The following is a 16,502-nucleotide window of genomic DNA, read 5'->3' as shown; positions in this document are numbered from 1 at the left end:
CCAACAAGTAAGGCCGATGTAGCTGTCTCCCACAGGCCTACACCTCCAAGGCCGCAGCTGTACTGGGGTCCTGCTCCCGGGGCAGTGGAGGTAGGAGCCCGGGCTGCAGGCTACCACAGTACCCTCCACAACCGGCCCTGTGCCACAGCTGTGGGGACGTGGCCAGCCCTGGTCCACCGCCGGAGGCCTCAGCCTGGTTCTGGGGAGCAGCTGGTGTGGCCTCATCAGGACACTCACCGAGAGCCAGTGTCCCGCCTGGCCTGGGCCCTCAAGGGCACAGTCCTCAGGGCACAGGACCCAGTGACCCCAGGTGGGCTCTGGGGACAACAGGGCATCCTGGAAACAGGCGGGCACAGTGGCAGCTTCATGGCAGATGAGCATTCTTGTCAAGTGTCCTTGGGGAAGCAGGGAGAGGAGGCTACTAATGAAACAGCCATTCACAAAGAAACTTGAGTCTGAGCCATGAAGAACATTTCACAAGCCAAGTGGCACCAACGGTTCTGGAAGCAGTTGTATATTTACACGCTGGCCGCCATTTCCCTACAGGGGGGTGGGCAGGAGCAGCTGGATTAGGGAACTGTAGCACCAGGCTGTGCCCAGCGGCGCACATTCGGATGGGCAGAAAAATGAGCCACTTCACGTGGAAGGCAGCGACTTCCTCAGTGGGAGCCCAGGTGATGAGAGGACCGCGTTACACACGGAGAGCGGGTCCTCTCATCCCCGTGGTCAAAAGCATGGCTCTGCAGCCAGACCGCGGGGTCAAATCCCAGCTCAGCCCTCTCAGGTGGTGAGGCCCTGGGTAGCGAGCCCTGAGGCTGAGCCCAATGTGGCAAACCCAGGCTGTCAGAGCACAGGCCTCCGTGGCCAGCCAGCTGCCCTGTCCCCAGCGGGGCTGGGACCTGAGACCTGCAGCACAGGCAGTGATGGTGGCAGTGGGAGAGCATCTAAGCTGACCCTGGACCACCCTGACGAGCCACGGACCCCACACGGATGGACATGGGTGCTCCCCAAGCCTCTGGGAGATGCAGAGGCACTGAGGGAGGGTTTCCTGCTCTCCCATCAAAGTCGGAGTTTACATTGCCTTCCCACGGCCTTTCTCCTCTAGTGCAGGGGCCCAGCGGGACATACGGACAAAGCCGAGTGTCTGGAACCGCTGCTTCTCCTGCAGCAAAAGAAAAAGCTCATGGACTTGCCGCCGGTTTGTTCCCAGCAACGTTTCTGCCCTCACCTGGTTGATTGGCAAATGCTGACTTCTCAAAGAAACAGGCCATCGGTCCTTCTGAGCCATGTGGCTTCCCGACCACCACACAGCGGAAGCCGGCCTGCCCATGTCCTGTCCCCACTTGGGCCTGACTGCGAGCGCCTCACCTAATGACCAGGAGGCTCACGGCACACAGGCCGAGTCAGACGGAAAAGCCAAGGCTTCCAGTGGCAGCATGCGGCGACCGCCCTGGTGCGGACTCTCCCAGGACATGAGAGCTTGGGAAGAGCTGCGGTCTTGTTCCCCTTCGGCCCACCCTGGAGCCTAAGAGCCACGGCGACGAGAAGGCACTGTAGGACCGAGCTCCCTGTACTGAACGACCACTGCAAGCACCAGCTTACCTGGCATCCTGCATCCTGGCCCCAGTCCCGTACTACTTCCCAGAGCCAGTGAGCCCAAAGGCCCTCTGTGACTTCACCGCTCACTCTCCAGCTTCCCGGAAACATCAGTTAGGTCCAAGAGTGCCACAGGGGATGTGACTTAAACTAACATGTCAGATGCTCCAAGCCCCTGCCCTCAGGAAGCAGGCACCTGAGGGCAGCTGTCTACACTATAGAAGTGGGACTACCTGCCCGGGACAGCCTCCGGCCACCTCCCTTCCAGCCAGGCTGGGCCACAGGGCTTGGTCCTTCACCAGGACCCTCTTATCGTCAATACGTGTGTTTTATTATTACATAAACAATGGATTCATCACAGAACACTCAGAAAAGGGTGAAAGAGAAAGAAAAACCTAATAATGCCACCAGTCAGGTCAACCTGTGCCGATCCTGCCAGGATTTTCTCTCACCGGAGCAATACACACCCGTCGTCACCTAGAAACAGACACACCTCCATTCCCTGACTTTGCTCAGTAAGGCACATTTCTTCCCGGATGACGAACTGTTCTTAACTCCGGTGTTAACGGGCTGGGGGTGATCTAGAAGCAGAACCAGCCCAGCCATGTCTCTGCTGAAAAGCAGGCAGGTGTCCCTGGTCCTTGGGGTCCCAAACAGCCGTCTCCGCAGCAGAGAGCTCACAGGTCAGCTGTTCCCTTCGCTTTGAATTTCTTGGCAGATCGCTCACTTGACCGAAGCTGGAATTTGCTTCCATAAATGTAGGAAATGAAGCCATCGATTTCCACTGCGAACACACAGTTTAGCTTGGGGATAACTGGAAAAAAAAAAAAAAAGGAGAAAAAGGACAAAGCAAAAAAAAATCCTGACGGTTAAGCTCACGCTGAAGCACAAGACCTTCCTTAAATGTCTGATTTAGAACATAAGCTAGTAAGGAGTGGAGAGTCCGCAAAGGTCAGCAGCACCAGGACGACAGGGCGTTTTTCTGCCATAAGACCGATGTATTCAGATTTGAATATAACTCAACACTAATTTTTAGGGTCAAAAGCTCTAAGCCAAACTCCCAGAAAAGGTGTGAGAAACGGGTCTCCCAGCATGGTTTTCAGACTGACTCATGGCTTTATGCCATGAGTGAGGGCACCCAGACACCACTTACTGAGGTTTAAAATGAGACAAGAACATACAGGGAAAGAGAAGGAAGCAGCAAGAAAAAACAAACTCCAAAATAAAGGGGAAAAAACCTCCCGCTGTGGTTTTGCAATCTCAGATCTGCTGGTAAGGGGTGTGGAAATGTCGGTAGCCCAGATGCTTATGCTCCTCTCTGCCAGAACAAGGAGCTCTGGCACACCCAGCAGGCTGCACCTGTTTTCCTGGAACCCAAAGGTCTACCGGAAAGGACCAGATCCTGGAACCCCAGGGACAAGCACTACGCTGTCTCCCTTCAGGGTCTGCATAGCTCCACTCCTTGGGGCAGGGCAGCAGGTTGGGGCAGGGGAGGGTCTCAGTCATGGAAACAGACCCTCATATCTGGAAGCGCAGCCCAGCAGCCCTCCCTCCAGTCCTATCTGGCTGCAGCTGCTGACTGGGCTCCAGATGCCCTGGGGAGAGCCGTGAGGGCAGGGGCGCTCTCGGCAGGTGGCAGGTGTGGGATGCAGGGTCAGCAGGGATCTGCAATCTGTGCTGACTTGAGAGGCCAAATGGACCCACTGAAGCCACGAGGAAAGGGCCGACGAAGCCGGGGAGGCCACAGGCCACACACCCTGAGACAGTTCCATACCTTTCAGGCGGTCTTCTTTGGTGAGGATTTTGAAAACGTGCTTTGTTTCCTGTAGGAGGATTCCTGTAACACCCACATAGGACGGGCATTTGGATTTCGTGACTGCAAAGGAAAAGGGCATTCAACGCCGCAGCCTCGGGGTGCGGGGCAGCCACAACCAGCAAGGTGGTGGTGGAGGGGAGTGGGGGGCTCCTCAGCTGGACAGAAACCAAGCTGGATGAGAGTCCGGGGTCCCAGTCCCTTGCCCATGGCTCTGTAGCCTCTGGGCTGTTCTGACAAGACGTCCTTTGGAGGGCCTGCAGCCACAGGGGTACTGGGAAGGACTCTGGAGCCAAGAGATCACGTGTGTGTCCAGCACCACCAAGATCCACAGGTTGCTGGGATGGGGCCACGTCTTGGTGATGGGATCTGAAGGAACAGCAGTGCATCACATCCTTCCCACGACCCACCAAACTCTGGCCAGAATGGGATCTTGTTACAGGCGGTGAAGCGGTGACTGAGGTGAACTGCCACCACAGGCAGCCGGCCCCTCAGCTCTCCTGACCCATGTCCCCGTGTAGCCTGTAGACAAGTCACTGAGCACCTGCCACGTGCCTGGCACCATCCGAGGTTGGTGCTGGGCGCGAGGGTGAACAAGACTGTTCTCGGCTCTGCTCTCAAGGAGCTGATGTTCTAAAGGTAGGAGGGGAACGTGTGCCACATCAGACAACTGCGTTTTCTGATCGTGGTAACTGTTATGAAGAAAATACACAAGGTCATGGGGAGAAGGTTCACTGTTAGTGATGGTAGGCCCTTGGGGGAAGTGACATGTGAGTAGGGACCTGAATACTGAGAAGCAGTCAGTCTGTGACATACAGAAGTCTGGGCAGAGGGAAGGAACAAAGGCAGAGGCCTGAGGTAGGGCCAAGCCTGATGTGTGAGAAGCAGAAAGCAGGCCGATGCGGTTAGACCTGGTGCTCGGTAGAGCCAGAGGGGCCTTTTAGACCACAGTAAGGAAGCAGAAGACAAGCATGGCCTGAGTTTTGGCCTAAAACCTTCCCTCGGGCTGCCTGGGTGGGGAGAAGCAGTGTGTCAGCACAGAGAGGGCTAGGCAGCTTCTACTGGAATCCAGGGGCGAGGGTGGTGGCTTGGATTCGGGTGCTAGGACGTGTTGATGGATGGTGCTGAGGGATCAGGGAAGAAGAAAGGTGTTACTGCCCAGGTTTTGGGTGAACAACCAGGGTAAACACTGGTACCGTGAATGGAGCTGGGAACACCAGGGCAGGGGCTGATGTGAGGAGGCCGGAGTTGTTCTGGGTATGGAAAGGTTGTGATGCCTGCTGGACAGGGGGGCAGCTGTGTGCAGGGCGGCTGGATGAATGACGATGCTCAGGGGAAGGTCTGCCCTGGACATGACACTGGGAGCTGGGAGTCCGTAGCTGAGACTAAAAACTGTGGAGAAATGGGTGAAAGGGACTCTCTGCTCAGGGCTGGGGACACGTGCCAGCAGCCGCTGTGCCCCCTGGGAGGGCAGCAGAGGTCCCTGTGTGGAAAGACACACGAAGACCATTGAGAGTACATCCAAAAAGTGGCCAGAACTGGCTCGGGTAGCTCGTCATCTCCCACCCTCAACGCTGGTGATTTGGAAACGTCCATGTGACAACAGTGTGTCTAGCCCTGTGGCACAGAGCCACGCTACCACTGAGTGATGTTGTGGGTGTTTGGGGGACAGTGGGCTCGTAGGCGAGGTACCTGAAACGAGAGCCCCGTGAAGATCTGCCTTCAACAGCTTGGTCTGAATCATGTGCGGCTGCCTAGAAGGTAAGCAGAAGGCCTCAGTGTTGACCATGAGCGAGAGTTCTGAAGGCGCACACAGGTCTACAAACTTCTGCAGCCAGCTGGCTCCGAAGGCTGCATTCACAGTCATCGTAAGCCTTGGGTTCTGCCCCAAAGGGCAGGACTGCAGAACATTCAACTCACGTGTCTGGCTTGAGACCACCACACAGGTCCCGGATGTACTGCTTCCAGAGTTCATGCAGAGGGAGAAAAAGACTGTATCTGTGGCAAAGGTAGAAAGAAGTATAGAGTTAGGCGACCTGAGCTTGGGATTGTGACATCAACAGGGCACAGAGCGCAGCCTGATGCCAAGGACCCCTACCCACGTCATGGGGAACTGGGCGTGGATCCTAGTTCCACAGCTGATAACCCGACAACTTCATCCCCGTCCTGAACCTGTTTCCGCTGCTAGAACCCTCCTGGTGCCCCTCCATCCTTCCTGCTGGCTACATGCAGCCTGGATGGCCGGCGCTCCAGCAGACCCCTCAGACCACGAGGCTCCCTGCACAGATGGCGGAGCAGCCAAGTGTTCCCAGGGCAGCACTGCCCGAGTCTCTGCAGCACCAGCGCGGGGGGCAGGGTGTGCTCATCTGGATGGCTTTTCACGAACTAAACTTAAGTCTTGCCTCACCATTGCTCCCTGAGGAGCAGTTCAGGCTAGGTTTGTACTTGGCTTTCACAGCAAGGCACAGAGAGTCAAACAGCAAGAGCCTGGCTGTGCCTTGCTATTAAAGCCAAGTGCAAACCCAGCCTGAGTTGGTAAAGGGAGGCTGCCCCCTTGTGGCAGCAGTGGGAGAAGCTCCCTTAGCTTCAGGGGAACTGGGTCTCCCAAAGCCACCCCCACTCCAGGAGGGGGAAGCTGCCTTAGGGAGAAAGGCAGGAAAGCCTTGGCCTACCGCTGCTGCTCTGCCTTAATGTCGAAGAGATGCAGCTCCCTCCTCTGCCTGGCTGAGAGGCCCTTGGATTTCTTTCTCTTCTCCTTGCGCTTCCGGCGAGTGGCGTACTCCAGGACCACAGCCTTGCGTTGCAGCTGGTCCTCTCGGGCTTGTTGGCTCATGTGGGGTGTGCTGCGCTTCAGGAAGGCCCTCACGAAGGCCTCGGCCTGCTGGGCTCCCGGAAGCTGCATAGGGACAGGGCGGCACGGCACCCACTGTTCTGGTGGGGGCAGCCCCAGACCCCAGGCCCTCCTAGACACCGCAGGTGGGATGCCTTCCCTGACCCATCTGTCTCCCGACTGAGCCTCACACAGCCTCTCGTCTGCGGAAGGTGAGCTCCCCACAGCTGTCCAGATGTGAAAGTCACCCTCAAATACCAATTCAGACACCAATTTGCACAAAACAACCACATCAAAATTCAACTTCCTACTATACATCTCTGAGGTTATTGTGAAGGGATTACAGGGAAAAAAGTCCAAAACCCTTCACATTAAGAACAGGCTTCTCTGATCCTTGGCAGGGTGGAAAGCTCGAGAAACGTATGCCAACAATATTTATTCAGTCACGACCAGATGAAGGCAAGCTATGGCCTCGAAGGAATTATCCGAACACTTGGGAAAACAGTACCACCTGGTGCCCCAGGGTGGGCCACGTCTTGGAGGGGGCAGGAATATGACACGGTGCCCATGTGGCAATCCCCTTTACTTGGGTTTGACCCCATGGATGTATCATGGCTACTCGCTAAGTCTGTTCCCGCAGCACTTGGGGAAAGGAAGTACCAGTGCATCTCAGTGCCTCAGTGCCTCCTCACTCTCTCCCAAGAGCACAACTGCACTTGACTGTGACTCAGCACAGACTCCTAGCACATGTGGGCAAAAGAACTGTCCTAATAACGTGAAATTCTTGAGAGAACTCCAAATGTCACTGCCTCTCATGTGGGGAGTTCCACTGGTCTACTCCTCATTCAGCTGCCCACGTCCTAGGTCAGCCACAGCCCAGGCAGCACTGTCTACGCAGGTCCTGCCTGTTGGCTGGGGATTTCCTGACCCCCTGCTGCGCTAAGCAAGCTGTAAACCCTGTGAAGCGAATGTGTCAATAATCACGCTCTCCTTTATGGAGAAGCGGGGCTGGCAAAGGGATGATGTGATACACCTGATCTTCAAGGCAGCTCACAGTCAGGAGGGCAGTCAGCTTCGACTTTGCACCTTAGATACTAACTAAAGATTCGTTATCATCATTATTATTACTGTGACAGGGCAATTAATTACTTTTTAAAAATACCTAAGTGGCCTTCTTCATGAAGAAACCAAATAAAAGTGTATCAGTCTTTCAAAATCTTGATTTCCTGTTAACTCCCTCATTAGGAGTCCCCAGTGGAGCTTCTGCCAAACTGACAAAGCATGTTGGCAGCATCCAGATATAATCCAGAAATGCCACTTAGGAAATGTGATCGCCTGCCCTCTTCAAGAGCGAAGGGGGCACAGTGACAAAGCCAAATGACAGTGCTCACCAGGGCAGGTCTCAGGTGGGCATAGCCAGTGTCCCCTACACACTGGGAGAGGACACAGGATCAAGAGGTCCCAGTTAACCAAACAAGGGAAAAGAGGCCAGCATCTGGAAACAGGCCATCAGAACAAGAGATCTCAATGGAGCCTAACACATCTACTGGAAGGATGAGGAGTAAGACATGGGAAGGACATCTAAAGCAGTGTGAGGGGATCAAGCCATCCTTGTCATCACCTCTGCTGCTCCCAGACTTCCTGCCATGCACTGTACCTGAACGTCGAGCTCTTTGGCCTCTTTCTGAGAAAAGGCATGGTAGATCACACCTGGGGGATTCAAACAAACAAGAAATGGCCAATTCAGGTTGGGCATGACTATAAGACTCATGACTTTTCTAACTATGAAACTAACTATGGTTATTTAGAGGTAGGAGAAGACAGGGATGCTACAGAGAGCACAGACTTCTAAGCTTTCCTGGATGCCTCTTATTCTACCCTCTGGTCACCCATCCTAGGAGTTCCAAGAGTGTGCTTTCAAACAGTGCTTCTTAGGATGCCTGGTTGGCTCAGTCAGTTGAGTGTCCAACTCTTGATTTCAACTCAGGTCATGATCTCAGGGTCCTGGGATTGAGCCCTGTGTCTGGTTCTGCATTCTAGGTGAGTCTGCTTGAGAATTTCTCCTCCTTCTTCCCACCCCTGTGAGTGCTCTCTCTCTCTCTCAATTAAATAAATAAATCTTTAGAAAGAAAGAAATATAAAACAATGCTTCTCAAATATTAATTTATGTAGGAAACTCTAGGTTCTTATTTTATGTAGATACTTGGGTCCTACTCCCAGATCCGGCATCTCTTTCTTTTTCTTTTTTTAAGACTTTTAAAAAAATTCATTCACTTGAGAGAGAGAGAAAGAGAAGAGAAAGCCTACACAAGCAAGGGTGAGGGTCAGAGAGAGAAGGAGAAGCAGACCCTTCCACAGAGTAGGGCTTCTGAGAAGCAGACTCCCCACTGAGCAGGGCGTCTGATGCAGGGCTGGAACCTGGGACCATGACCTAAGCCAAAGGCAGAGGGTTAACCTGCTGAGCTACCCAGGCGCCCTCAGACCCTGCATCTCTAACATGTTTCAGATGCTCCCGCAGGCAGTAGACCACAGGAGGAGTCGACTGGTTTAATCTACCGCAGGTTAGGGCCTTGAACAGTGGCTCTGTTAAGTCTAACTGAGTAACTCATATAAACATTGTATCACAGAGCTTCCCAGGATGCAGATGGTTGCAAATATTACATTTTGTTGGCTGTAAGATGCTTTAAAAAAAGACTTTTCACATTTCAATATCTATGTAATTGGGGTGTATCATACGATAGATGGTGTCCTACACTGATAAAACACAGTAGGTCTTTCTTCAAGCTCAAAATATATATAGATCAATGTGGTTTCAACCTCTAAAAACTCCACATGCCTGTCTTTTACTTCATGTGTGTGAAGAAGAAAAACATGGCTCTGGGGATAGAGTATGTGTGTAAATGTAATAAGTTTAAGACAAAGGCCTGGTTTAAGGGTCAAAAGACTAGAAAATCTGGTTCACATGACACCCTGTAAATTCCATCCCAGCTCCCTTGTGCTTCCTTGAGTATATCTGAACAAGGAAACCAAAGTGTTTATGTTATATTATATACATATCATATCATATTATTATATTACATACAGAGTCTGGTTCTCCTTCAAATGCAAGAGTGGCATTAAAATCTGTTTCTAAAGAACAACCCCAGGAATGACTTTGCTTCACCTGTCACGGCTGCTTTGATTAGACTCGGAAGTCTTTTCTGGAACAATCCATATCTAACAGTTACTGAGCACTCATTACTTGCCATGCACCTGGCTAAAAGCTACACATTTTATCTCATTATACTTTCTGAACAATCTTTTAAAGTAGACATTATTCCTATAATGCACATGAGAAAACTGAAGCTCAGATATGCTGAGACCCATAATTTGATTACAGAAAGAGGAAGTGGCAGAGGTGGAAATGAACATACTGGTCCAAAGACCAATTTTAACGGTGTCTACACTCCCCTGCTTATAACTGCCCTGGGCACTTGCTCCCTTCCTAGGCATAACTCTTCTCGGATCAACTCCCAAAGTCCTGGGAGGAATACCATTCCTCAGCAGGCTCCCAGCGCTTTCCACCAGACAAGGGTCGTTCACAGAATAGCTGCCGGGGCAGGAACCACCATCATCACCTCACAGAAGGGGAAACCAGGTCGCAGAGAGGATGGGGGCCTTAACCACTGTCAGCAGGTGGCAGGCAGTGGCCAAGTCGGCCCAAGGCCCTCGGTCCTCCTTTAGCACACTGAGCGGGCCCCATGGGGACCTGCCGCCAGCTCTAACATCAACCTTCAGCGGAGAGACTGCGCCAGGCCAACGGGGACTCCGGGCCTCGGTTTCCCTTATATCAGGCGGGACAATTCCCCTAGCAGTTTCAGTCGGCCTCCGCTGCGAACCGGTCCACCTACCAGCACCAAGTTCCCGACCCTTTACATCCCACCCCTCCTCTGCTCACAGGCCTTCAACCTCGCTTACTCTTCATCCTCGGGCCGCTTCCGGTGCGTTCCGATGACGTTTCCTGCCGGCGACCCTCACTCTTTACCTCTCTTCACTTTTCTCAGCGGCCCTCGGCCATCAAAACGTCTCTCGTTAAAGTTTGGGCTGGAGGGAGGTTTTGTTCCCGACCTCGCGCGCCAGGCTAAGTCGCCAGACTGAGACTGCCACTCTCACCTGGAGTCGCAGGCGCGCGGGTTCGCAGGTGGCGTCGTCTGTGACGTCACTGACGCGCGCCGACCTACGGTGGCGCATGCGCCGGGTGGACGGCTCCGCTACACCCTAGGTTCTGCTAGTGTTGTTGGTGTCTCTGATTCGTGGGGCTTTCTCAGCTCCCGTGTACTGTAGGCGGGAGAAGGCCAGAAACCTCGGGGCTGTGGTTCGGGCGTGTGGACTGCTTGTGAAGAGCTGGAGTAGAGCGGGGCCCGCCGACTGGTAGAGGACTCTGGGGACATGGGGTATCAGGGGACTACGGAAGTGGGACAAGGATGGTGGGAATGAGGTCCATGGGGTCGCTCATCAGCCTTCTCTACAGAGTAGGGGAGGCACTGAAGTTGGGATGGACGGCTTAGGCTCTAGTTTTGTCCTGCTGCTAAACTAGCTGTGTGACCTCGCTTAAGGCACTTCCCATCTCCAGCGTCCCTTTCCCCATCACTGTGAGTGGTTGGGCCTGATAGTCTGAATGTTTTCTTGAGACCCAGAATGTTAGTTTCTGTCAGGAAGTCAAGAGGCAAGGAACTGATGCCCATTGTTCTGGGGAAGGGTCAAGAATTGCGGCTGGAAGGCCAGTGCAGACGTCTCAGAAGTGACCTGGTGTGCAGCACTGTGCAGCCTTCATTTGTGTGGAGTGCGGGTCAGGAGAGCAGGATAGCCCCTCCACTTTAAGTCAGTGGGTCAAACTTCCAGTAAGATATAAAGTCCTTTTAAGGGAGCAGAAATTGTCTAGGAACCCTGAGGTTTTATGTCCACAGATCCTAGTTTGGGAAACATTGATTTAGTTGTTTTTGGGTGGTGACCTTGAGCCATTTTGATCTTAAACATAGGACTGCAGGCCCTGAAATTCAGTGGCTATCATGTGGCTTGTCCTGGTGAACGTGAACCTCGTATGTATATTAACATCAAAGTGGAATTACATTTAAATGTGTTGCGCTTGCAGATGCCAGAGAATAGTTAGGAGTCTATGGGACTAAGCTTGAGAAACTGCTCTTGAGGACCCATACCATGTGAACTACCAAATGTGAACTTTAAAAGAGCAGCGTGAGACAGCAGAAGATAGTAAGAGCCAACTTCAGTATTAAAGTCTCAAGGGGGCCCTTTTGAGAGAAACTTTGTGATTATGGCGACAAGAGGGAGGCAGACCTCTCCCTTCTTGAGAGCTGCTTTTTTTAGGGTTACTAGGACTCTTTATCTCCCAGTGGACCCCTTCTGAAGTAGTCAAGTCAGCTTTGAGGACTGCCTGTCTTCCATGGAGTTCCCTGCTTGTGGTGGGGTGAGCACTGCAGTTACTTTACAATTCCATGATCACTAAATGGTTTTTAAAAAAACAAACCACTTTAGTATCCTTGGGAAATAAATGTCTGTGTGTAAAGATTGGTACTTGTCCTTACAGATACTGGTATTATCGTGATTATTGTTTACAATAGTAAAAAGCTTGGAAACCGCTCCATATTCAACAAGAGTGGATTAAGTAAATGAAGTATGTGCTAATTAATTAAGTAGGTTAATTAAATGCATTGCAATCACAGGGTAAGCTTCAAAAATTCATATTCCTTAGCATCCCTGGAAATTCTTATTTAGTATGTGGATCTAAGAATCTGTATTTAAAAAAAAAAATGTTTCCAGGTAATTTTGTGAGTAATTAGTTTTGGGAACTATTGTATGGTACATTTATAAAACTTAATATGGTAGAACACCACATAGCCATTAAACAGATTACAATTTTTAAAAGGTTTACAAAATATTAACACAAAACTAAATATACACAAACAGGATTGAAAAGACAATATAGAGGAAGTTTTTAATGGCTGCATTAGTGAGCTTATAAGAGATTCTTCTTTTGTCTATTTTCTAAATTTTATTCAGAGAAAATAAGGCTTTGTTAATTTTTTCTTTTTATATCTATAAATGATAAACTTTCAGACATGGCTACACGTGTTTTCCCACTAGTGGCTCTGTGAAACTTCCATAGGAAGTCAAAATTCAAGAGCATTATTGAAATGATCATCCCCTTCCCCTCGAACAACTTGTGAAAGATTTCAAAAGTGCAGAAAAATGGAAAGAATTCTACAGTGAACACCCATATGCTTTTAAGTTCTATAGTTTTATATTTTGCTCTCATTTGACAGGTTTCTTTTGATTGCTGCTTTAAGACAGTCAGGCTGTTAGCTCGAGTACTCAAAATTTTCATGTTTAAGCTCAAAAGATTAACCCTCAACTACTATTAAATAAGTGCATATCTATGAAAGTTAGGGCCTGGGGCACCTGGGTGGCTCAGTCATTAAGTTTCTGCCTTGTGCTCAGGTCATGATTCTGCGGTCCTGGGGATGATCCCTGCATCGGGCTCCCTGTTTTGTGGGAAGCCTGCTTCTTCCTCTCCCATTCCCCCTGCCGTGTTCCCTCTTTCTTTGTGTCTCTCTCTGTCAAATAAAGGAATAAAATCTTGAAAGAAAAAAAAAGTTAGTACCTGCCTTATAAATAAAAACACAAATATGGCATAGAATGAGATGATGCCTATGTTACAGTGTAAGGGCTTACCTGAGCAGAGGGACCCATCTTGTTGTAGTGAACTTAGATTGACCCTGCCCCTCCCAGAGGAACTTCCTTGCAAGGCCTGGATACAAGGGCGGGCCAGGCCAGGTGAGGACATCCAATCAGAGGGGCATGCGTATATCCACTAGGGTAAATTGAAATTCAATTGGCTGCCCGTGTGTAACCTAGCAGTTTTTTTTTTTTTTTTTTTTTTTTAATGTGTGGCAGATCTAGCATGACTGCAGTTTTCTCTGTGTATTGCAATCTCATTGGCTACCTGTGTATAGCCCGGCTAAAAGTGCCTCTATAAAAGTTGGGTTGTGAGGCTAGTAGGGAGTCTCCCCGGAGCAGTAAGAGCTGTCAGCAGGAAGAGTCATCGGAGAGCGGCCACGTCCAGAGCAGCCTCCCCTTCGGGGGAGTGGCCTTGCCAGAGCAGCCTCCCCTCTGGGGGAGTGGCCTTGCCAGAGCAGCCTCCCCTCTGGGGGAGTGGCCTTGCCAGAGCAGCCTCTCCTCTGTGGCCTTGCCAGAGCAGCCTCCCCTCTGGGGGGAGTGGCCTTGCCAGAGCAGCCTCCCCTCTGGGGAGTGGCCTTGCCAGAGCAGCCTCGTCCAGAGTGGCCTCATCTGGGGAGCGGCCTCATCGGGGAAGCAGCCTCGTCTGGAGCAGTCTCGTCCAGAGCGTCCTCGCCGGGAGCAGCGTCATGGGGAGCAGAATCTGCGTCATCGGGGCTGTCATCCTCGTAGTCATCATTGCCTCTTCATCGTCGGGAGCAGCCTCGTCCAGGGAGCGGCCTCGTCTGGAGTGGCCTCGTCTGGAGAGCGGCCTCGTCCAGAGTGGCCTCGTCTGGGAAGCGGCCTCGTCAGGGAGCAGCCTCGTCCAGAGCGGCTTTGTCCGGAGCGGCCCTGTCGAGGTCATCATCGTCATCTCTTCGTAAGAGACAGCCCTTACCAGTCGGTTCGATTTTCCATGCTTGGCGCGAAATAAAGCTTTGCTTGACTTTCGCTTTGCATCAGTCTCGTTCCTTTGATCACAGACCCTAACAACAGGAGAGCCTGGGTCAAACAACACAGTTGGACAGGACAGCCATCATTATCTGCAGTCTCATAAAACTGGCATAGTCCCTGAGGCTCAAGATTAAGAATGTCTCTCACCCCTTGATCTGTATGTTGGTCCAGACGTGGCATATTGATTGACAAGTGGTGGTGGTGGTGGTGGGAGGGGACCTGGGCACAGTGGCACCAGCAATCATTCCTCAGGCTTAATAGTGCTGTAGGAGATTCTCTGTGTGACAGACAGTTAGAAGAATAGGCAGTAAAGTTCCAGTTCTAACGCTGGATGTTCCTGCCAGAGAAGCCCTTTCCAGCTAGGTGATTGGGAGTTTTGGCTAACAGAATCAAAGAGCTGATGCTCATAGGAGGATGACATACCAGTCCCTCTGGTCAAGAGACAGCACTGAGCTCTAAGTCAATTTAAAGCCAACCATTTACAATTCCAGACAGCAGGGACTACAATGCTTAGCATGTATGGCCAAATATCAGTTTCTGAAACCCAGGTTTGTCAGTCTTTCTAAATCCAAAGTCACTCTTCAAGGCCACCTTGATCCCAGATGTGTCAAATGCAAATTATAGATTCTTCCAGTTCCCTGAAGAAGTTTCCTTCTCAGCTGAATCCACTGAGGAAAACTCATTTTTGCTTTTCATGGTAGAGTGTCTGAAGAGGAGACTTTTGGGGGAACCTAAGAGATCTCCTTCACTGGGCTCAAGGGGTAATTGCTGAGTCATTTGAAGGATTTGCAGGGAAATCTCTTCAGGCTTCATAGACCATGTGTCCATGCAGCTCACACTCCCCCCTCCCCTGTTCTGACCTGTGCTCAATGTTAGGGAAGCAGCCATGGACTCCAGGCCTAAGAGCTGTGTGTTAACATGTATGAGTCTATTCTGGGCCAAAATATGGGAAAGTGGGTGGGAGAAAGGAGCTGATATAAAATCACCCAAACTGAAATTAGGACAAGGCTAGAAACCTGGGTTTTCTGCTATTTGAGTCCCAAAGCCCTGCTGGAGGTAGGGGACAGACTTCCCTTTCAAGATATTTGAAGCAAGAAGGGGACCTGAAACTGTTTAAATATCTGATTTAGTGAAGAGGTCAGGCCCTCAGCATAGCTGCCTGATGGGAAAAGGTGTGACCTTTCTGAGCGATGGGTCTACCTTTTAATTGCCTTCAGTCTCTGTTCTTTAATACACAACATACAGCTTAAAATTTGAAAAGCAGTATATCTGCAAAGAAGCAGGAGCTGTCACCCAAAATCAAGAGAAGAAATGTCACCAGAATATGCCAGAAATGTCACCTTTACAATGCTGTTACAGGAGGAGGAGTCTTAGGTGTCAGCATAGGATGATCCTGAACTCACCTGTTCCCATGGTCACACTGAATCTATACCTACATGTAGAAGAATTCTTCCTGAAGAAGCAACCAAGGGCAGGTGGAACAGCTGCTGCACAATGAAGGATAGAGGGACCACATAGAAAATGGCAGGAGAAATGGAGACACAGTAATGCTGGGGACCCCACTCATGATGCCATGAACTATGATAGGGACAGCACCGAGGGACCCAGATGCAGATTTGCCAGATCTGTGGCAAAGCAACATCTCCCCTCCCCCCACAAAAAACCAGTGGTTTCAAGGGCAATTAGACTATAAGTAAGGAAACACATTCACTAGTATTAGAGGGTCCACCAATGTTGGGGAGCAACTTCTGGAACTGTCTCTGCGTTTGGCAGCACTGGCGAGCACCACTGTTAGGCTTCCTCTCTGTTGATAGCACAGATGGGAGCAGGACCTAGACATTCTGGCTGGCCCACCACCTCAGTGAGCCTTGGCCCCTAGCCTACACTGGCTCTAGCCATTCCCCCTAAGAGGCCTGCCTGCTCATGCTCTCCCCAGCATCAGCCATCCCACCAGGGTGCCTGTGGCACAGAACACCCTGAGGCCCACTGGGCCATGCCTACTTCAGCTGCGGTGGTCCCACCAGTGCACCCCCTGCATGGAGGGCCCCAGCCTGTATCCACCTCAGCTCTACCCATACTGCCAGGGTGGCACCAACCTGGAGCGTCCCAGGACTACCTGGGCCATGCTTGCTCCACTTTCAGCTGTTTTGCCAAAGTGACTCCAGTATGGAGTACCTTGGAACTCATACTAGCCCCCATACTAGCTCCAGATGTTCTGTCACCATGGCCCCATGGAGCATCACAGGAGTATCTGGCTTATCCTTACTCCCATTTTCAGCTGTCCTGCCAGGGTGGCTCTGAGTTAGCACCCCTGGAACCTTTTGGCTCATGCCTACCACAGCTCCAACCATCTCAGCAGGGTGACCCTGGACAAAGTGCCCAGAAACCACCAATCTCTGCCTATTCCAGCTCCAGCCAACCAGACAGTGTTGCCAGGCACATGTAATCTACACAGGGGACATTTCTACACAAGGCTACTCCAAAACTGGTAGAGTTAGCTGTTCTGCTTAATTCACAGAAATAAACACAAACAAAATG

The 16,502-nt window shown here is 51.3% G+C and overlaps 1 protein-coding gene across 8 annotated transcripts; it reads right to left on the bottom strand.

Moving 5' to 3' along the window:
• Nucleotides 1-1,885: 1,885 nt before the first annotated feature.
• On the bottom strand, nucleotides 1,886-10,449 carry LOC308358124 (ribonuclease P protein subunit p29). Of its 8 annotated transcripts, none has more exons than XM_080828163.1 (7): nucleotides 10,197-10,449; nucleotides 7,897-7,949; nucleotides 6,082-6,305; nucleotides 5,330-5,407; nucleotides 5,102-5,163; nucleotides 3,371-3,472; nucleotides 1,886-2,410 (listed from the first exon to the last, which is right to left on the bottom strand). In XM_080828163.1, the coding sequence occupies exons 1-7, from the start codon at nucleotides 10,201-10,203 to the stop codon at nucleotides 2,274-2,276; spliced, it is 663 nt and encodes a 220-aa protein (XP_080684289.1). In that variant the 5' UTR covers nucleotides 10,204-10,449; the 3' UTR covers nucleotides 1,886-2,273. The 8 variants fall into 8 exon arrangements, with proteins under 8 accessions (XP_080684289.1, XP_080684292.1, XP_080684288.1 ...); XM_080828166.1 differs by having other exon boundaries at nucleotides 10,177-10,393; XM_080828162.1 differs by having other exon boundaries at nucleotides 10,188-10,393.
• Between the last annotated feature and the right edge of the window lie 6,053 nt (nucleotides 10,450-16,502).

This window comes from Martes martes, assembly GCF_963455335.1.
Source record: "Martes martes genome assembly, chromosome: 17".
NCBI classification, from domain to species: Eukaryota; Metazoa; Chordata; class Mammalia; order Carnivora; family Mustelidae; genus Martes; species Martes martes.
The sequence above is the reverse complement of the archived record's forward strand: the minus strand, read 5'-3'. Positions and strand labels throughout refer to the sequence as shown.

Excerpts from the sequence above, each read along its gene's own strand:
- LOC308358124 (XM_080828165.1), bottom strand. The coding sequence starts at position 6,557 with ATGTATAGTAGGAAGTTGAATTTTGATGTGGTTGTTTTGTGCAAATTG. Across the intron at positions 5,408-6,081 it reads ATTAAGGCAGAGCAGCAGCG|ATACAGTCTTTTTCTCCCTC; the intron begins GTAGGCCAAGGC and ends CCTTTGCCACAG. Across the intron at positions 2,411-3,370 it reads CAAAGAAGACCGCCTGAAAG|TTATCCCCAAGCTAAACTGT; the intron begins GTATGGAACTGT and ends TTTTTTTTCCAG.